The sequence below is a fragment of the Malania oleifera genome, chromosome 7 (genome assembly GCF_029873635.1).
Source record: "Malania oleifera isolate guangnan ecotype guangnan chromosome 7, ASM2987363v1, whole genome shotgun sequence".
Classification (NCBI taxonomy): Eukaryota; Viridiplantae; Streptophyta; class Magnoliopsida; order Santalales; family Ximeniaceae; genus Malania; species Malania oleifera.
Window position 1 is genome coordinate 109,312,275 of NC_080423.1, and position 22,703 is coordinate 109,334,977.

Consider the following 22,703-nt stretch of genomic DNA (forward strand, 5'->3'; position numbering starts at 1 on the left):
TATTTCCAATTCGATGTAGGGATACCTTATGATCCAAAGCGTAAAGAAAAATGAACACATGATAGTCTTGGGGAATAGAAATCAAGTGCCTGTTATGGTTGTTGGAACTAAATGGTTGTATCTTGAATCGGGTCATTGTTTAGACCTGTTTGATACTTTGTATGTTCCAAATATTTCTAGGAACTTAATTTCCATTTCCAGAATAGATAATGACGGTTATGGTTTGTATTTTGAACATAAAGGTTTCTGTCTTTTGAAAGGTGACTTATGTGTTGGCTCTGGTATTTTGTATGAGAGGGTTGTATAAATTTAATCTTAATGAAAAGTTTGCTGAAACACTCCTCACTCTGCATCATAATATTGGAACTAAGCGTAGTAGAATAAATGAAAATTCTTCTTTCTTGTGGCATAAAAGACTGGGTCACATATCCAGAGAAAGGATAGAGAGATTAGTAAATGATGAGGTTTTATCAAACCTTGATTTTACTGATTTTGATGTGTGTGTTGATTGTATTAAGGGAAAGCAAACTAAACATATAAAGAAAGGAGCCACAAGAAGTAAGAATCTACTAGAAGTTGTTCATACTGATGTATGTTGACCTTTTGACTCACCATCTTTAGGTGGAGAAAAATATTTTATTACCTTTATTAATGATTTTTCACGGTATGGTTATATCTATTTGTTGCATGAAAAGTCTCAGGCGATAGATGCTTTAAAGATATATGTTGCTAAAGTGAAGCGACAATTAGATAGGAAAATGAAAATCATTAAATTTGACAGAGGTGGTGAGTATTATGGTAGGTATGATGGCATAAAACAATGTCCAGGACCATTTGCTAAATTCCTAAAACAACATGGTATTTGTTCTCAATACATAATGCCTGGTACGCCTCAGCAGAATGGTGTGTCTAAAAGGCGGAATCATACTCTTATAGAAATGGTTAGGAGTATGTTGAGTAATTCCTTAGTACCCATTTCATTATGGACAGAAGCCCTTAAAACAGCTGTGTATGTGCTAAATCGGGTTCCTAGTAAAGTAGTTCAAAAAACTCATTTGAACTATGGACGGGAAGGAAATCGAGTTTAAGACACTTTCATGTTTGGAGTTGTTCAGCAAAGATTAAAGTCTATAATCCAAATGAAAGGAAATTTGATTCAAGTACTATGAGTGGGTATTTTATTGGATACCCAGAAAATTCTAAAGGGTATAGGTTTTACTATCCTAATTATAGTATGAGAATAATTGAATCCGGTAATGCAAAGTTCCTTGAAAATGGTGAAATTAGTGGGAGTGATATATCAAGAAATGTGGTCATTAAAGAAATTTAGGTTCCTATACCGATATCTAGACTTTTAACAGACATTGTTGTTCCTTTAGTTGTTGAAAGGCATGATAACACTGAACAACAATATAATAATGTATCACTTCGTAATGAAAATGTCACCATCGAGCCAATTGCAGAACAATCACATGAAATAGTATTAAGGAGATCACAAAGAGTAAGGAAACCAACTATTTCTGATGATTATTTGGTATATCTGCAAGAGACTAACTATGATTTAGGAATTAGTAAGAATCTGATTACATTTTCACAAGCCATTAAAAGTGATGATTCTGAAAAGTGGATTAATGCCATAAATGATGAGTTGAAATCTATAAAACATAATAAAGTTTGGGACATCATTGATTTTCTTAAAGGGTTTAAGACAGTTGGGTGTAAATGGGTCTTTAAGACCAAACACGACTGTAATGGCAACATTGAACGATATAAAGCTATACTTATAGTAAAGGGTTTCACTTAAAGGGAATGTACTAATTATAAAGAAACGTTCTCTCCTGTGTCTAAAAAGGATTCTCTAATAATCATAATGGCTTTGGTGGCTCATTTTGATATAGAGTTGCACCAAATGGATGTGAAAACTGCCTTTCTAAATGGGAATTTAGATGAAGAGGTATATCTGGATCTTCCTGATGGTTTAATGATTAAAGGAAAGGAACACATGGTTTGCAAATTAAAGAAATCAATATATGGACTTAAACAAGCTTCCAGGCAATGGTATTTTAAGTTTCATGATACCATCACGACCTTTGGTTTTAAGGAAAACACTATTGATCGGTGTATATACCTAAAGGTCAGTGGGAGCAAGCTTATCTTTCTAATTCTATATGTTGATGATATTTTACTTACCAGTAATGATCTTGACTTATTGAATGATACCAAGAGATTTCTTTCTGTGAACTTTGAAATGAAAGATATGGGTGAGGCAACTTATGTGATTGGAATTGAAATATTCCGGGACAGATCACTTGGACTGTTAGGGTTGTCTTAGAAAGGATATATTAATAAAGTTCTAGAAAAATTTCATATGGTTGATTGTAAACCAACTCCTACTCCTATTTGTAAAGGGGACAAGTTCAGTGTAAAAGTTTGTCTATAGAATGAATTCGAAAAGAAAATTATGGAAAATATTCCTTTTGCATCTATTGTTGGGAGTTTGATGTATGTGCAGATTTGTATAAGACTAGATATTAGTTTTGCAATTAGGATGCTCGGGAGGTACCAAAGTAATCTCGGAATAGAGCATTGGAAAGCTGCAAAGAAATTCTTGAGGTACTTAAAAGGAACCAGACACTGTATGCTCATATATAGAAGAACAAATCAGTTGGAGGTGGTTGGCAACTCCAACTCATATTTTGCTGGATGCATTGATAGTCGTAAGTCAACGTATGGTTATTTGTTCTTATTAGCTGGAGGAGCAATATCATGGAAAAGTGCCAAACAAACTATCATAGCAGCATCTACTATGGAAGCTAAATTTGTGGCATGCTTTGAGGCTACAATTCAAGCTTTGTGGTTGCGAAACTTTATCTCAGGACTTGGGATTGTGGACAGTATAGTCAGGCTATTGAGAATTTATTGTGATAATTCCATAGCAGTCTTTTTCTCCAAAAACGACAAATACTCTAATGACGCTAAGCATATGGAGCTCAAGTATTTGGTTGTTAAGGAGGAAGTTCAGAAACAGACAGTGCTTATAGAACATATAAGGATTGAGCTCATGATAGCAGATCTTTTAACAAAAGGATTGACACCAAAGGCATTTAAAGAACATGTTGATCACATAGGTCTTTGTTGTAATCCTTGATGTATGATAGTGGATTCTTTATGTTTTGTTCTATAACATGTATAATGAAATCAATAAAAGTGTTTTTGAACATTATTTCTATTTACTATCAATCACGTGATTATGAAGATGGTTTACTGTTAAACAGAAATGGTCTTTGACAAAGACATTACAGAGACAGTATGATAACTTCCTATTATGGATCATAGTTAAGTGGTTTATTAGTATTGTGGTACATGGAAGGGAAGATGTTGCTCTAATGATATTTACCACCATGACTCGTGCTAATGGGTTGCTTAATTATGATATTATGGTAATCTCATTGAAAAGTATAAATAAGCTAATGTTTTGTGCACATTATGGTTATTTGTTAATCCATATTAATATCATTCATATTCGTCAAGTGGGAGAATGTAGGATTTATATCCCAAAAGATATGTCCCACATGAATGATATGGGAGAATGCAGGATTTATATCCCAAAAAATATGTTCCACATGAATGATATGGGTCCTACATGTATGGTATATGTCCCATATGATATGTATATGAAGTAATGGTTGTATGGGTTAACTAAAGGGTTAGCTTATTTAAGATGCGAAATTAATGGTGGGAGTTTGAAGAGATTCCTATACGTAAATATATATAATATATTAGCTACTATTATGGGGAGTAGCTATAAGGGAATGATATACATCAAGTTAAACTCTAAGGGTAGGAAAAGAGAGCTAAAGAAGAGAAAGGAAAAGCTAAGCTCATAAGCTCTAAGGGTTTGCTACATGGTGATGTTAGCTGCAAAGAAAAGATAGGAAGAAAGGAATTGTCTTCTCTGTGCCTATACTTCTCTAATCATCAGGAAATCCCATAGATCTGGTGAAGGAAGGAAAGAGAAAGAGGAAAAGTGGGAGAAACGATTTTTCGGATTCTCCGGGTGTTCTTATTGATAGGTTCGATATGGTCGATTTTGGTATGTAAAGTTTATAGTTTATGATTTATTTATATTTTCGCATAAAGGTTATTGATGTGAAGTTCATGATTATTGAAGATCATTGGCTGCAGTATATTTATAAAAATTTTCCTAAAAAATAATAGCATCTGAAAATTTTCTTACATTTTTAACAAATGAAAAAAATATTTTACATGAAGTTAATTTTGAGTTTTAGAAAGATGACCCCAAATAGGAGAATCCCCTTTATAGTAATATAGATAGATATAGAAGATGAGATTTTAGGTAGGGTTTATGCAGCTAGCCGGTCCAAATGCATATTACTTTCATAGAAAAACCCATCTCTAATCATTCTTTTAGCTAGTTATTTGATCATTTTTTATTCTTATGTTAGAGTATTGATATAAATTTATTACCATTAATCATTCACTATACGCGTCTTTCTCATTGAGGACCACTCCTTTTGTTAATAGAAAGTTGTCCGAGATGCATTAGATACAAATTTGACACAATATGGATTCAAGAACATGATAACTTTAAAAATATATACAAGGTATGTTATGATAGAGAAATATTAAATAAAAAATATATTATCATAATAAATATATTAATAAAAATCGAATGAAGTGTATACACCAATATATGTGCTTCTATCCCTTTTTCTTTTTACCGTATCAAAATTTCCTGCATATTACTCCTCGTATCAATTTTTTATCATTAGTATTTTGATGAAAACTCAGTGTTGTTCTTTTTATTTTATCATTGTAGATGTTAAAGAAGCATAACTAAGATGAGTGTCTAAAGAATACTTGAGTAAGAAGAATTGAAGATTCAAAATAATTTTAAAATTGCAAAAATCTCTATCATCAAGGGTTGAATATATGTTAAAGGAGAGTCCAATGAGTGTTAGAACCCTGTGAGCAACCAGAAAAATTTAGGATACCAGAAATTTATGTGGTTCGGTCAAGATCAACCTACGTCCATGGAGCACACCACAATTCACTAAAAATCCGCCGGAAAGAAATACAATTTTCTCAGCTTCTCTCTTCCTCACACTCTCTTTCTTCCTCTCTTTTCTTCTCTGTTTCTTCTTTGTGCATCTTACAACTCTCCACAACTCCTCTATTTATAGGGAGCTTGGAATCAATTACAATGAATTACATTAAATAAAAATGAGAGGTTACATTCATCATTATTAAATCAAGATTAAAAGGCCACAATTTTACAACTTGCACGCGTCTCCAACCTTGCATCTCCAGCTCCTAGCTCCAGCTACGTCTCCTGACTCCAGTTACAACAATCTCCCACTTGGAGACGGAGACGCCTCCTCAACCAGAATCATGAATAAATGATGTGCTCAAAATATGTCTTCAGGTATAAAGACCAACTGAAGTTGAATACAATTTCAGTTTCTCTGTAGTCACTACCTTAGTTAACATATCTGCCGGATTTCTGCTACCTTGGATTTTTTCAAGTGTCAACATGCCGTCCTCTATCAGAGATCTGACGAAGTGATAACGCAATCCAATATGTTTAGTTCTAGAATGAAATGCAGAGCTTTTCCAGATGTATCGCACTTTGACTATCACTGTATAAAACATTCCTCTCCTGCTTTAATCTAAGTTCCGTTAACAAACCCTGAAGCCTAATCATCTCTTTACTGGCTTTTGTCACTATTACATACTCAACTTTTGTAGTGGATAAAACAACAATCCTTTGTATCTGTGACATCCAACTAACAACTGTTATGCCAACAGTGAATATATACCCGATGGTGCTTCTGCAATGATCAATTTTGTAACGACGTGCTTAATGTTGGGCTTTTGTGGAACCTAATTGTGTCTTAATTTGGATGACGACCCGACCTCTGTTTAATTAGAGATTTCTATCCTAAGGCTTAGTCCATGGAGCGAAGGCTTGGGCCGCGAGGCGGGGAAAATTTTTGGAGCCCATTCGGAACGGAACCCTAGGCGCAACATATAAAAAGGGTGCTTTCGGGTGATTAGGGTTTGTGTGGTTGTATCCGCGAGAGAGAGCGAGAGAATTGTATTGCCGCACTCTCTGTGCTTTCTTCCTGATAATATTGAAATCCCTGCAACTCCGTGGACGTAGGCAAAATTGCCGAACCACGTAAATATTGTCTTGTGCGTGTGATTGAATTTTTCTTTGGCGTTATTCTTTCTCTATTTGTTTCTCACAGGTTTCGGGAATTTGTTCGTATATTTTCCTAATACTTAACTTATCACATAATAAACATAAACAATAATAACATCAACTTGAACCCATGGGTAGCGGGGATAGCCTTACATAAACAGTGGAAACCTAAGCCGCAGTAAATATAAATCACATTCTCAAAACCATAGAATATATAATACCAGAGTCTACTATAATTCCATAATACTGTATTTATATACAATCTCCAAAAATGTCAAAATAAACCTAGGATCATACAACAAAAATCCCCTGATCCTAATACAAAACTTACCCTCTTAACGGGGTAACTCGATAAACTCAATGGCGGTCATGCTCCGCCAGTCTTTCTGGGTTTCCTGAAAATCATTAAATGTTCGGGGGTGAGACACTTTTCAGTAAGGGAAAATAAACTAAATGCAGCTATGTGACAACATGAATATATAATGCAGTTATACATATACAATACATTTCATATATCTGTAAACATTCGTCATAACATACTGAAACATCATATACTTTCATATTTTTTTAGTAACTCATATCATTCATAAATCGTCTGTTATATCTGATAATACTGAAAACATACTCAGGATGAATAGCTAGCTGATTTCATGTATTACCCCCATGACGGGTTGTGCAGCCCGAAGGCAGGACCCGACAATAACTGGCCGACCACTGCCGAGTCAAAATTGTCTGTAAGTACGATGAGCCCGCCACACCCTAATTCGGACTGCTAGGTGGACACCTACAACTCTACACTGAAAGCCACAACGACTATCCATCTCCCACCCCCTCGTGGGGTGGTTAGCACAAGTATGAACATAAATATCTGATCTATATAGCTACAATACCGTGCTCCTGAACTGAACTAAACTAACATCTGGGTTCTGATAATATATATTACATGATATTATAGCATCTTTCATAATTTCATAAATACAACATCGCACCGAAATCATTTCATAAATACGGCCTCGTGCTGAACATTTCATAAATACGGCCTCGCGCCGAAATCATCTTATATATACACGGCCTCGCGCCAGAATCATTTCAGGTATATACAACCTCGCGCCGAAATCATTTTATATATACACGGCCTCGCGCCAGAATCATTTCATAAATATCATTCTGAAAATAGATCAATTATCTTATATTTTCAACATCATTTGTACTGCAACATTTCATATTCCAGAAAACATGCTTCATTTGTAACAAAGTCATATCGTAATACATTTCATGTAAAGCAATATTCATGCCACACATTTGGTGTATAAAGCCATACATTGTATTCTAAAATCATAATTTCTGACATCTCATACATATATATACATTTCAACATAATAGCAGTATTTTCCCAAACATGCATTTCCTTTGTAATATACATATATAATACATGCTTCTCTAAAAATAAATTTACTCATACATAATAATAATTTATATGAAAAATAAATACTTTAGTTTATTCCCTTACCTGACTACTAAGAAAAGCCCTTATAAATTCTAGACTCACACCCATAGGATTTCTTGATCAATATCCTGAAAATGAAAACTCCCATTTCTAAACTTCAGTATTTTTATGCAAATATCATTTCCTGTAACTACAGTAGGACCAAATTTGGCATAAAAAGCCTTACCTCAACTTAGGGATGATTTTCAATGGAGTTCCACCAATGATCCGCTCCGACAGATATGCAGAGAACTTCTCCAAGAGCGTCGTGGTGGCTTTAGATCGTCGATCCGGCAAAAATTCGGCCCGAAATCGAAGGAAGAAGGGGAGGGAGCCGAAGGGAGAGAGAGAGAGTGAAATTTTTCTAATTTTTGACATTTAAATCCGGGTTTTTGATATTTATAGGACTGGATTCGTCGACGAGCCACGTCATCTTGTCGACGAGTCCTTTAATAATTTCATCGACGAAACCCACTCCTCGTTAACGAAATTTAGACTGCTCAAAACCTTTTTCGGTATTTCCTCGTTGACGAATCCTGTCTTCGTTGACGAGGTCTTCTTATACCCTTGTCGACGAATCCCCTGTGTTCGTCGATGAGGCCCTGATAATTTCCCTTTCCTCTTTATTTAAATTACATTATTATTATTATTCAGGTCATCACAAATTTCACCTGCAAAATCGGCATCTACAAATCCTTGGATTTTCAAATTGCTTTTGCTGAAACATAGGCACTTATCAATAGTGCCGCGTAGAGATATCAAAATCCACTTCACTGCTTCCCAATTTGTCTTCCCTAGATTTGACAGACAGCTCGCATTGCTTGGCTAATATCTAGTCTGGTACCAATCATAGCATACATTAGACTTGGTACCTTAGCCATGAAGTCTTTTTCTTCATCTGTCTGGGGAGACTGATCCTTAGAGAGACGGAAGTGACCTGCCAATGGTGTATTTACAGCTTTGACGCTGCTCATGTTGAACCTTTGTAAAACACAGCTGATGTACTCTGACTGAGATAACCGCAACGTTCCTTGTTGCTTATTTCTAGAGATCCGCATCCTAAAAATTTGCTTTATAGGACCCAAGTCTTTCATATCAAATTCCTCTGACAAATTCTGCTTCAATTTTTTGATCTCTTCTATATCTGATCCTGCAACTAGCATATCATCAACATATAATAGTAGGATAATATAGCTAGTACGATACCTTTTGAAGTAACAATAGTGGTCAACATTGCACTTTTGAAAATTGTTCCTCTGCATACAGCTGCCAAATTTCTTGTACCACTATCTAGGAGCTTGTTTGAGTCTATACAAACTCTTTTTCAATTTGCATACAAGATTCTCTTTACCTTTTACTGAGAAATCTTCTGACTGTTGCATATAATTTCCTCATCAAGATCACTGTGAAGAAATTCCGTCTTCACGTCCAACTGCTCAAGATGTAAACCCTCTAAGGGAACATTACTCAAAACAGATCTGATGATTGTCAGTTTGACAACTGGTGCAAAAATATCAGTGTAGTCAATTCCTTCCTTCTGTTCGAAACCTTTGATTACTAACCGAGTTTTATACCTCTTGGATCCATCATGCTCTTCTTTGATCCTGTACACCCATTTGTTGTGAAGAGCCTTCTTATCATTGGGCAACTTAGATAGTTCCCATGTTTTGTTGGAGTTAAGAGACTTCATCTCGTCTTTCATTGCAAGCTCCCACTTGCTCGAATCTCCTGCCTGACATGCTTCAACATAGCATTTGGGTTCTCCTCCATCTGTAAGAAGTAAATGATTCACATGCCTCCTGTTTGGTACATGTAGCCGAGAAGATCTCTTAAGCTCTGGTGCTGGAGTAGGAGGTGGTAGTGCAACAATCTGCTCCATATGTTCCTCTGCCGGAGGATTCTTGGGATTCTGCTAAGGATTCTCGGTGTTCCGCTGTCGTGTCTCTACACCTTCTAGGACACCATCCACATCTACAAAGGTTGTTTCAAACTCTGTAGATTCTGTTGTGTGTTTATCTTTGTACATTACCTTTTCATCAAAAATCACATCTCTGTTTCTGATCGCCTTTTTGTTTTCATCATCCCAAATGCAATACTCATATTCATCTCCACCATAACCGATGAAGGCGCATTTTTGGGATTTCGGATCAAGCTTATTCTTGACATGATCATTGATATGTACATATGCAACACAACCAAAAACTTTCAAATTTGAAAGTTTTACTCTTAATTACTCCATACTTCTTTTGGTAGACTATAGTCCAATGGTATTGATGGACTTCTGTTAATCAAATAAGCTACTATGTTGACTGCTTCTGCCCAAAACATCTTTGTCAAGCCTGACTGCATATGTATGCTTCTGGCTTTTTCTGTCAACGTTTTGTTCATCCGCTCGGTTACGCCGTTGTGTTGAGACGTACCTGGCATAGTTCTTTCCATTCTAATACCATGCTCATAACAGAATTTCTTAAACTCGGTGTCAACATACTCACCACTGTTATCTGTTCTCATCTTCTTGATTTTCAAACTAATTTCGTTTTCTACCATTGCTTTCCAAATTTTAAAAGCATAAAATAAAAAACATTAGATTTATATTTCAGGAAGTAAATTCATACATTCCGTGAATGATCATTGATAAATGTGACGAAGTAATGCTTCCCACCTGTGGACAAAACGGTTGTTGGTCCTATAGTAACCTGACCCCGAGAAAAAAAAAATAAAATAAATAATAAATAAATAATATAAAATAAATAATATAAAATAAATAAACATAAAATAAATAAATAAATAAAGAGATATTTTGGAGAAGATATTTTGAAAAAAGATATTTTGAGATATTTATATATAAATATCTTGGAGGAGATATTTATTTAGATTACTTAAGGGCTAAGTTAGGTTTTATTCTATAAATTCTCTCATTCTCTCTCTCTAAGATCCTTCGCCATTCATTGTCTGTTTCCAAAAACGGAGGGTATTGCATGGATCAGAAGAGGAAACTCTACACTTTTAGTGGATCAGATCGTCATTTCGGAGAGTTTCGGGTTTTCCCAAGAATCAGGTAGGAATCTGATCCTAATTTTGATTGGATATTTGGATAGCACTAGAAAACATAGTAAGGTTATGTTCTGTGGTTTTAGGTTTTCGGGATCTCGGGTTGTCGTTTTGGACCATTTTCGTACGAAGTTTTATTTCGAGTATAAGGTAAGGAGAATTTGATTACAACAGCTATTTTGGAAAACTAAATAGCTAAAAAGTTAGTTTATGTTATTGTATATGATTTAACTGCTTATTTGTAAAATTCTATCGAGTAGAAATGTCGTTTTGATAATTTTACGATTTTTGGTAAAAACGAGGATTTCGACGTGTGATCTCCAAATTTTACAAATATTGTTTATTTGTATTTATACTATAGTAGGAGAGGCTCGAATCCTTTATTTATTCAGTTAAACTATTATATTGAATTTCTATCATTTAGCGGGTTTTTGAAGTAAACTTGTGTGATATATGTTGAAATGGAAATGGATGGAATTTTCTATACTATTGATATAGAATATGGGAACGAAGTTCCAAATTTGTTATACTGAGAATGTGATAAACGGAGGCCGGTGATACACCAAGCTGAATCAGTAAACAAAGAGGGGTAAACTGATTGGAAAGATGCCAGTTTGAACCCAATACTATTATTTGAATTTGTGAAAAATACTGGAACTGCACAGGTTATCATATATGTATAAATTGAATTTATGATACACGGTACCACAACTTGAGAGTCCTGGAAGGGTTGAAAAATACTTTCTTTGCAGAGTTGAAATAAACTACTGTTATATGATACAATGCGATATTGTAGCTAGATGTACACGTGCAACCACACGTACTAAACGATGTGGGTACCAAGATGGTCGGCTAGTAGGGTGAAACAATTGGCTAATATTGGGCTAATGGAGGCAGTCGGATCGTAAGTAAGTACTCGACAGTGCCTGCACGAACAGGGCATTGGACGAGTATCAATGCACAGCCCGGGCCACAAGATAAAATTGGTTATAGGGATATTTTGCTGTTGGTCATCTGATAAATCATAAAATGGTCGAAAGACATATGTGAGAATTTTGTAATATGAGTAATGATATAACGGATGCATTACTGTATTGAAAATATTTGATTTATATTCCAAATGTTGAATGAAAATGTGCATGTATGCAGTCACACACTGTTGTAACTCCTTCTTCCTTACTGAGAGGTGTCTCACCCTATCATACAACCTTTGTTTTCAGGTCCATCAGTGCGTCAGTCCTAATAGCTAAAAGGACTGGAAGATTGTTTTTGAACAGCTTACGTAAGCATCTAAATCATGTAGTAAATCTTAGATGAAGTTCCTTTTTGGAGGGTTGTAATAATGAGAATTGTTCTAAGTCCGAAATATGTAAATTATGGATGTATTAGTGAACTCTGGTATAAGTCTAGTAGAAATCCCAATGGATGTTTATGTTTTTCCGCAACATTTACATCATTATTATGTATGTTTTATACTCGTATGTCCCTGTTTAGGGCGGGTTGTTTCCATATCTTGAACAGGTATAGATATTATGTAATGAAAGAGTGACACTTGGGTCCGTATAAAGGGTCGGGTCGTTACAGGTCCCTATACATCTGAATGGACTAGTTCAAGTCTCTCTTTCTTTGGGGTACTGGTGTTTGTCTGGAAACTGACTCTCTTCTGTTTCCCAAATATGCAATCCTCACATGTGTCAATCTTTACCGACTGTAAATCACTCAACTTACTCTTTGAGTGCATCACCCTGAGTCTCTTCTCACTCAGGTGTCTGAGTCATTGATGCCATATGTTGCTATCATAATTTCCTGTAGCAACTGTAATAGACATGCATGCATTAGGAGTTACATAAAGAGTACCACTTTTCTTACCTCGTGCAATTGTCAATGCACCCTTCGAAATCTTCCATTCATCACCAAAGAAAGTTGTGTTATATCCTTCTGCCAATTGATAAATTGAGATCAAGTTCTTCCTCAGGTCTATAATATATCTGACATCTCTTAGCTTCCATACTGACCCGTTCATCTTGATCTTCACTGTCCTCCCTTTTCCGGCAATGTCGCAAGGTTGATCATTGCCAAGGTATACTTTACTGAAATCACTTGATATATACTCCTCTAGGCAATCTCTACTGTAAGTGGTATAGAATGAAGCTCTAGAGTCTAACACCCAAGACTCCTTTTTGCTCACCAAAGAGCAGATAAACATATCATCATTTTTTGATGCAACATTTGCTTTTGTCTTTGCCCTCGTCTCATATTCTTTCTTCAAACTTTTACACTGGTTCTTGTAATGACTAGTTTTTCTATAGTTCCAGCACTTAATAAATTTTGTACTCTAGGAACCTGTGTCCTTAGAATCTCTGGAATTTCTAGATTTAGACCGCCCGGGCCTAGATCTGTCGCCGTTGTTTGATCAACCATGCCTATTTCTTTTGCCTCAACTTTCCATGTTCAAGGCTGAGCTCGAAGTGGAACCATGGTTTGACTACATTTTGATTTCTTCCGTTAAAATCATGTTGACGACCTTATCGTATACAAGCTTTGATTTCCCTGTGGAGCTACTGATTGCAGTAACAACACCATTCCAACTTTCGGGCAACTAATTGAGAATCAGTAGGGCAAAAATTTCACTTTCAAATGTTATCCCAACTGAGGCGAGTTGATCCGACAAATCGTTGAAATTATTCAAATGCCTGCTAAAACTTTCACCTACATACATGGTCATAGTAAATAATCTTTTCATAAGATGTACCTTATTAGCGGCTGACGATTACTCGTACATATTAGAAATCGCATCCATCAGAGACTTGGTGGATGATATATGCTTGATTTTGAATGCCACAGACTTTGACAACGTCATTCTGATGGCTCCGAGAGCTTTTTGATTGAGCAACTCCCACTCGTCCTCATTCATAGATGCTAGCTTACCCTTCAATTGTAAGTGCAACTCCTTCTCAAACAAATAATCTTTAATCTACATCTTCCAGAAATCGAAATTGTTGTCGTTGAACATTTCGATCTTTGAGCTCTTTTTGTTCGATATCTTGATTCGTTGATCTAGAGATGAAATTAGCTCAAATGGATAGCACGGTTGGATCCAAAACGGTCGAAAACCTTAGAAATGGTTCAAGTCATTCAAAAAACGGACCCAAAACGACTCTAAAAAGCTCGGTCAAAGATCAGGTCAAATTTGATCAACGTGTTGATGTGGCATTGTGGGGTCCACTGCTGACTTGGCAAGTGGGTCCCACCTGATGATGTGGCACTATAGGGCCCAATTGATGTGGCAGATGACGTGGTGGCTTACACAGTAGCGCTAACATGCCGCTGACTCAACGCGTCGCCGGCTCGCTTACATGTACGGGTCAGGCCGAGTCTCCTGGTCGGATTGCGGGTTGTTGGGGAAAATTGAGGGTTGCCGAGTCAGATCGTGGGTTGTTGGGGAGGATTGAGGGTTGCCGGGTAGGATTGTGGGTTGTCGGGTCTGCTCAAGGCAGTCCGGACAAGGAAGACGAGTGGTTCGCGTAGGGTGTGTGGGCGGCAGGTCATCGGCGCGTGACGAGGTGTTCTTCTCCGCGAAGGCGCATGGGGGTGCGTGTGCCTCTGTTTGAGCTCCGGTTTTCACCGTTGGCTTTGTCTCGGCGAGATGAACGTGATGGTGGCCTTAAATTCAATTTCGAGCCACTGAATAGAGCTCTGATTTTGGTGAACAACTCCAATTTGACCTTTTTGCTTCAACCAGGCTCTGATACCACTTATTAGGACCCTGTGAGCAACTAGACAAATTTGAGACACCAGAAATTTACGTAGTTCAGTCAAGATTGACCTACATCCACGGAAGACACCACAATTCACTAAAAATCTGCCGGAAAGAAATACAACTCTCTCAGCTTTTCTCTTCCTCACACTCTCTTTCTTCCTCTCTTTTCTTCTCTGTTTCTTCTCTGTGCATCTTACAACTCTCCACAACTCCTCTATTTATAGGGAGCTTGGAATCAATTACAATGAATTACATTAAATAAAAATGAGAGGTTACATTCATCATTATTAAATCAAGATTAAAAGGTCGCGGTTTTATAGCTTGCACGCGTCTCCAGCCTTGCATCTCCAGCTCCTGGCTCTAACTACGTCTCCTGGCTCCAGCTACAACAATGAGTATTTGTTTTGGTACTAACACAAGATAAAATAGACTTAACATCCTCATAAATTTGTTACATTTAAACTTTTTGATTAAAAAATAGAGGAGAAAAGAAAATCTGCAAAATATAACTAAGATTAAGATTTTATAAGGTTGTACGCACGAATGTTGCTGTCATTTGATCATTACGAAAAAATTTCTTTTACTATAATCATTTCTATAGTTTTCTCAAAAAATTGGTTTCTTTTTAAAATCCATAACTAAGATTGAAAATTTTTAAAAGGCTATATGCACGGTCACAGTTGTTATTTGATCATTAAGAGAAATTTTCTTTTACTATAATCATTCAATAGTTTTCTCAAAAATTGATTTACTTTTAAAAGTCTTTATCCTAGTGAACGTTTTTTAGCAAAGGAATTATGTTGAGATAGAAAAACAACAATTTTAGAGCAAAAGATCGTCAAAGTGGTTCTGCATAAGAGTCTTGATATGCAATTATTATAATTGCTAGATTGTATTTTCTCAAGAGAATCCACTAGCCATTTGAGAGGGTTGTCTATTGGAAAAGCAATAAAAGAAAAAAATTATTATTTTTTTCAGTAGAGAGTATTGTTATCATTCAAAAGAGTTCGTACTTTTGATTATTATGTATGTAACATTGATTCGTGATTTTTAACTAAAAAATTTCATTTTCGTCATTCCAAACTCATAGAACTCTATTATTATACACTTCATGCATGCTTCTCTTTCTCGATCATTGTAGTTCAAGGAAACAACTTAATTACAATATAATGGAGTATGTAACTCATACATGTGGTTATTTTTCTTTTGAAGGAAACTTTTCTTTCTACTCATTAATAAGCTCAAAGACTTGAGGAGTTACAATCTTTCAAAATGAGAAGTCCAAAAGCACATGCTGCAACATAATGTGCTAGCGCACAAAAAATGACAAGAAGAGAAGGAGCCCGGTAGGTTTTTATTGTCAAAAATTAAATCCAGTGCATCCCAATTTGCAGTAATTACAGAGAGAGAATGCTCTCAAGGCTGTGCTTGGCATTGAAACAATTGTGCTTTTCTTCCAATTAAAAATAGGGACAATTTTGAGGGCTTCAAGGATAGCCCAAGTTGGAGAGCTTCTAAAGCTTTTTGTTTATTGATTGTTATATATTTTTATTTTCTCTTTACTTTTTTTGATAAATAATTATAAAAAAAAATGGGTTCCTTTTAATTTCTTTTAAAATTTTCTTACCTTTCTATAATATTTTTCAAGTTTTAAATGAGCCCTAATACCATAATTGGATTGCCAATTTTATTTGTGCAATAGGGGGAAAAAAGAAATTCCTTTTCTTTCCATTGCATTTCCCTCCTCAAATTAAATTCTATTAAGAATAAAAATTAGTTAAGTATCATAAAAAAATTAAAAATCGAAGGTTAATTAGGTGTAGAATAAAACTTGTCAATTAATTTATTACATATTTTATTTTATTCTTATTTTAAGCGAGTCATTCGTAAAAGGGAAATGCTTAGTGACGTGGGCTCATGTCATATAGCACTATTGTTTATGAAAAGGGAAGAACGCTTCTTGATAATAAAGAAAAAAGAGGATGGAAACAAAATTTAATCTCACAAGCTTGACTAAAGCCTAAACCTATCGGATCCTGGGCCTAATCATGTATATAAGCACCCATCCGTCTCTCTTATGGGAGTAAGCCCAATTCTTTAATTGTTGAACTATCAACTTTGATACCACTTGTTAATACGAAGGAGTCCATGGATAGTCTTGATATATATAGGTGAGCACCAATTTGAACAAAAACTTAAGCCTATTGGGTCTTGGGTATTAGGAAAGGAGGAGCCCATGAGTGGGCTTGATATACATGGGTGAACACCAACTTGACCCAAAAACTTAAGCCTATTGGGTCTTGAACCCAACCATGTATATAAGCACTCATCATCTACTCAAATTTTCTAATGTGAGACAAACTCACAAGTAGAATTCTCAACAATCTTCTCTTTACTTGTGAGTTCCAATTGTTTCCCCTTGAACGGAAACCGTCTCCCCTTATGGGAGTAACTTCAATTTCCTAACAGTTGCTCAAGTGGGTCTTACAACTGGTGCCTTACGTGTCTCAGATTACATTTCACGTGCCTTTGAACCAATTTTACCTCTCACGTCTTAACCCTATTCGGATCCATCACGGACCTAAATGATCTTTATTGGCTTCAGTCATATACTTAGTTCTCAAATTGTTAATACATCAGGAGAATTAGTTTCACGTTTCAAATTTTACAACGCTGCTCACCCAGAATTACGAACCGTCTGCTATGATACCACTTATTGGGAAAGGAGGGGCCCATGGGTGGACTTGATACACATGGTTAACACCAACTTGACCCAAAAGTTTACCCATGGGTTCCTCCTTTACCAACAAGTCACATTAATTATGGAAGGGACTTAGTGATCAGTTATTAAGTGTGAGGCAAAGTTTCATTCCATGAGTTAACTTTTAGGGTTGAGAAGACTCAAGATCACCCAACACTAGTATCAGAACCCATGGTTTCTCGCCAGGATGCCGAGTATGTGGTGCTATCAATTTGGAGCTCAATTCGTGAGGAGTTTGGAGCCTAGTGCGAGGAAGAGATTGTTAGAATTGTCCCACATCGATTATGGAAGGAGTTTGGTGGTCAGTTATTAAGTGTAAAGAAAAATCTCACCATATAAGCTAACTTTTGGGGTTAAGAAGGTTCAAGACCACCTAACATTTGGTTCAACCATGTAAATAAGCACTCATTATCTACTCAATTTTTTCAATGTGAGACAAACTCATAAGTAAAATTCTCAAGATAGGATACCCTAAATAGTGCAGAATGAATCCATTTGAACTGCAATTTTCACTTCATTTTTAAAATGGAAAACCTTTAAAGTAGATAATCCAAAAGTTGTAAGCCGAAAAGGGATCATCTAAAGCATATTCTAAGATTGCCATGAACACCCACCAAAACCCACAAAAGGGAACAACCAGCAAAAAAACACTTAAAAAGGATAGGACCTCAAAAACTACAAGAGGCAGAGGGAGGGAGTGGGACGGGGACCGCAAGAAGGCTGTCTACTTGGGCTTGGGCTTGCCATTGGGCTGGGCAGCAGAGGCAGCTGCTGCTTTTTGGGCTGATGGGTTGAGCTCATCCCAGGCCTCAATCCAAGTAACCATGGCATCTGCAAGCTTCTGGAAGTAAGGGTCCACTGCGCCCAGCTTGTCCTTGACCTGTTTGGAGAGTTCAATGTAGCATTGCTGAACAGAGGTGCAGTCTTTGGGGAGGAGGGCAGATTGGAAGAAAGGGATGATCTCTTCTTGCCAGTATATGCCCTTGTATTCTTTCTTCAGGTTCACAAATGGGTTGCTGGCCTTACTGTGCCAAATGTAGGGCAGCCCTGTCTTTACCCCAAGGCTCAAATGGTCACATATCACCTGGAAAGACAATTGAGAAGGATCAATGCAATTGTAGATACAAAGAAAGGTACTTCTAAGGGAGATTTTTTGGGTTCATTGGGTGTATTTGTGTGCATATTCAAAAATTTTACTAGTATGATTGTATGTGTGATAGTATTTATTATGTGAGGAATGTCAATGAATCCGATTGTTACAATCACTTACATACCTTTGAAAAAAAAAAAAAAAAAAACTTTTAGAGTCTATTTCTTAGCATGGGATCCCTCTTACTAGAATAAAAAATTTAGTAGATTTGTTCTGCTCAAAATGAAAATGGCTGAAGATTAGACAAAAAAATTTCAAAACTTAGCAAACGAAATGACAACTTTGAAATTCATACAAAATATCTCAATTCCATTTCTACCCCCAATAGACTCCTATTCTTACTCCCCACATAACAAAAAACAAATTAAAAAAGAAGAAGAAAAGAAAACAAGAATATCTTCAAGGGGTATAGAGGACTTGATTTTTCTTGGTACTTGGCATGTGCCATACAAATAATCCGCGACTCCATAGTACTTATTTCTACACCTTCGGTAAATAAGAATGAAACAAAGTTGAGTATGAATTTGAATTTGAATAAATTTCAACATAATTTATATTATACTTTATCCAAATCTATTACAAATCTAAATCCAAACTCTCTCCAAACTTAGATTAATCTTTTTATGTTCTTCATTTAACATCATCTTATTTTGCAAATCAAATATTACATTCATGTAATAGCACCTGCAAAGAAAATATGGAAGGGAGAAAAGAAGGGTTTGGGGGGGGTGGGGTGTTTACCTTGGTACACCAGCCGGCCCACATATCATCATATCTGCCAATGGGTTGGCCATCACCCATGAGCCCAAAATACATGGCTGGCCCTATGAGCTCCCTGTTGAAAGCCAGGTTCATCCCACACATTGGGAACAAAGTGCCCTTCGGGACAGTCAACACAGCATCCACATACCTGTGTGAGCTAAAATGAATCCCCATTTAGACACTACAAAAAAAAAATTTAAAACAAGAAGAAAGAAAGAGAAAACCAATTGCAATTTAAGCAAACTCTAATGTCCAAATTAACAAATAATTTATTTAAAGTATGCCCAAGAGTTTTCATTATCTTCACAATTTCCCTAGCAATATATATTAAATAAAAAAAAAAGCGACAATCATGTTGAATTATTCGTGGCGAATTACACAGTGTTAAGAATTCCACTTGTAAACTTATCTCACATTGAAAAATTAGAGTAGATGATGGGTATTTATATACATGATTGAATTCAAAACCCAATAGACTTAAACTTTTAAGTCAAGTTGGTATTCATCCATGTGTATCAAGCCCACCTATGGATTCCTCAGGTCACAACAGGTGGTATCAGAGCTGACGCTTCGTAACTTTGAGCAAGCAACATCATAAAAGTCAAATCGTGAAGCTAATTCTCTTGACGTGCTAACAATTGAAGGACCAAATGTGTGACCGAGGCCAATAAGGATCATCTAGGCTTAGAATCCGAATTGGATCAAGACGTGGGAGGTACGATTGGTTCGGAGGCACATGAAATGCAATCTAAGGCACGTAAAGCGTCTGTGGTAAGACACACTTGAGCAATTGTTTGAGTGGATGATAGGTGCTTATAAACATGGTTGGGCCCAAGACCCAAAGACTTAAGCTTTTGACTCAAGTTGGTGTTCACCATGTGTATCAAATCCACTCATGGACCCTTCCGGTCACAACACATAAATTAAAGGGTGAAAAAATTTTAACTTATAATTGACTCAATTAAGTCTTTTATGATAGTTATAATTCATACAGAAAATGGATAATTTGTAATTCCCATTTTCAGTATATATATATACATACGCGCGTGTATATATATTTACCATAACAACTTATTTTGTCATTTTTAAAATTATAATTTGATAAATTGTCAAATATTCAATAACTAATTATAAAATTATAATTTATTTATTTATTTTTCAACTTATGATTTTAGGAGTTTCGTTGTTTTGATCACGAAAATTAGGTCTTTTGAGTTTGAGTTTGAGTTTGAATGAAGGCGCCAGTTAAGACAAAGGTTCAGTCAAATCCTTATAGCAAATATGGACATAGGGAACTGTTGATAAATTTTGACATAATTGTTAAGGAATTTGTGAATAAGATAGAATTAAAAATTCGTAAACCAAATCAATTTGTTTATAAATAGATAAAAACAAATTTAAATGTGTAAATCATAATAAATTAATTTGAACAAGTTGAATTCAGTTGGATTTAATGATTTTTTATCCATTTTATCAGTTTTGAACTAACTATCCATGAAATTAAGGAGAAGTGCGAAAGAAGTAACCTGGTGTTGCGCTCCAGAGGCTTGACGAGCTGGGTGGGCGCGTCGTAGTCCGGGATGTTGAGCCACAACCCGTGAGATATGGCGGTGGGCGCACCCTCCCTCATGCTAAACGGGTACCCGCGCACAAAGTCCGCCCCGTCCCTAAACGGGTCGTACAGCGTGTTGAAGAAGAAAGGCGTCGACGGCTTCAGCAGGTTCTCTATGTGCTGTCCCAACGCGTTTATCTCCTTCCCGCTCGGATCCTTCGCCACCTGTCACGATCACCATCACACCCCCAATCAGTCCTAAGGACATCGAGCCCCGGATGTTTCCGGTTGCAGCTGATTAGTCCAGTGTTTGTCGCACACGTGTGCAGCCCGGCCCCACTTAAGAATTTTTTTTGACTAAAGTCAGACGAAAGGACTGTTTTTGACTTTTTGACTCTTTTAACTTTTTAGATCCCATATTCAGACAAGGGCAATACGAGACCCCGTCCGCCGGGGATCCGACTGAATTCGTTCGCTCGAATCACTGTTTCGAGCAACCACCGAGTCGCGACTCGCGGTTGTTTTTGACTTTTTAACAAATCGAATCAGTGGGTCACGGAACCAGAGGGAACAAAATGTCGAAATTCGAGCGAGGAAAGGGGAACCAAGATCGTCCGTACAACTCGGCCGAATCAACCAGACTCGCTGTTTAAGGAAGGAGCACAGTGAGTTAATCTAGATGCTTCAGGTTGAAGAAAATCAGAAAATGGGGGAAAATCAAGTTCAGCATGATCGATTCAACTCGGAGAAAAGCAAATGCAAGCGATCGGACCAAACTCGGCCGATTCGACGGCAGACTTGGTGAGTAAATCAATTGAATGGGTTTAATGAGTGAACTTACGAAGCAATCGTCGTCGATGGTGAAGATGTACTTCTTCTTGGAAACGAGGAAGCCGAAGCAGCGGCAGGCGGAGTCCTTGAAGGAGATGCAGGAGGCCTTTGGTCCGAGGATCCGATTCACGTCGTTCCGATTGTAGAGCTCGAAGTCGAACCCGTCGGGCACTCGGATCGTCCTGCTCGGATCGCCGTCCTGCACGATGATCAGGTGGTACGGCTGCAGGAACGGCCTCCACATCTCCAAGAAGTCCAGGTTCCTGATCGTCGGGATCACGATGTCCAGATCGTCCTTTAGCGGCGGCGAAACCGGCGTCGCTGGGTGAGCCATTCCCTCGGCGGCGGCGGTTCGCGGCGGTGGAGTTGATTTAGTGAATTTTAACGGGCCTGGGCTTTGGGTTGGGCTTGGGATACGGATTGGGCCGGTGCTTGGGCTGCTTCTTATAGGGAGCATTGCGCCGTTAAGTCCGTTACGGAACGCGGATTCGGTGGGGGAACACGTAGGTCACGGTGTTTGGGTTTTGCTGGTCAGGGACCCGTATGGACTGATTCTGCTGCAATCGCCAGCTGTCGCCGTGAAAGGCTGTGAACTCTCATACGCATACGCAGAGTCCATCATGTGGAACGCGATGAGAGGCGAGATTGAGGGGTTGTAAAGATTTACGATATGCATGCGTGTACAGGAACGGAGGACCGTTGCGGTGACACTTTTTTGGGGATGAGCAAATATAAAAAGTATATATTTAAGACCCCCCAAAAAAAAAAGGTGGTTCTGTTAAGAATGCATTTTAACGGCTTTGGGATTGGAACGAACGCACATTTAAAGCAAGTGGGAGATGCAACGTTGCACGTGCTTTAATCTTCTAATAAACGCAAAGCTAATATTTACTGCTAATAAAATAAAATAACTTTTCGGTTTTTAAATAAGAATATATTTATTTTTGAATACTCTAAAGTAGATTTATGATATTTTTGAAATTTTAGGAGAAATCATTGTCTTTTTATCAAACCTCAATTAATTATTGTCTTTAATTATTTTTTAAATATTAAAAGAGTAATGAACAATTAATTGGAAAAATAATAAGATAATTGCATTTGTTTCTTTATTTAATTCCAAATAA

At 36.9% G+C, this 22,703-nt stretch overlaps 1 protein-coding gene across 1 annotated transcript; it reads right to left on the minus strand.

Moving 5' to 3' along the window:
• Window positions 1-17,778: 17,778 nt before the first annotated feature.
• LOC131160698 (UDP-arabinopyranose mutase 1-like) lies at window positions 17,779-22,203 on the minus strand. The gene is made up of 4 exons (XM_058116556.1): window positions 21,590-22,203; window positions 20,723-20,973; window positions 19,176-19,344; window positions 17,779-18,368 (listed from the first exon to the last, which is right to left on the minus strand). Exons 1-4 carry the CDS (start codon window positions 22,034-22,036, stop codon window positions 18,009-18,011), a joined length of 1,227 nt encoding a protein of 408 aa, XP_057972539.1. The 5' UTR covers window positions 22,037-22,203; the 3' UTR covers window positions 17,779-18,008.
• Window positions 22,204-22,703: the final 500 nt, after the last annotated feature.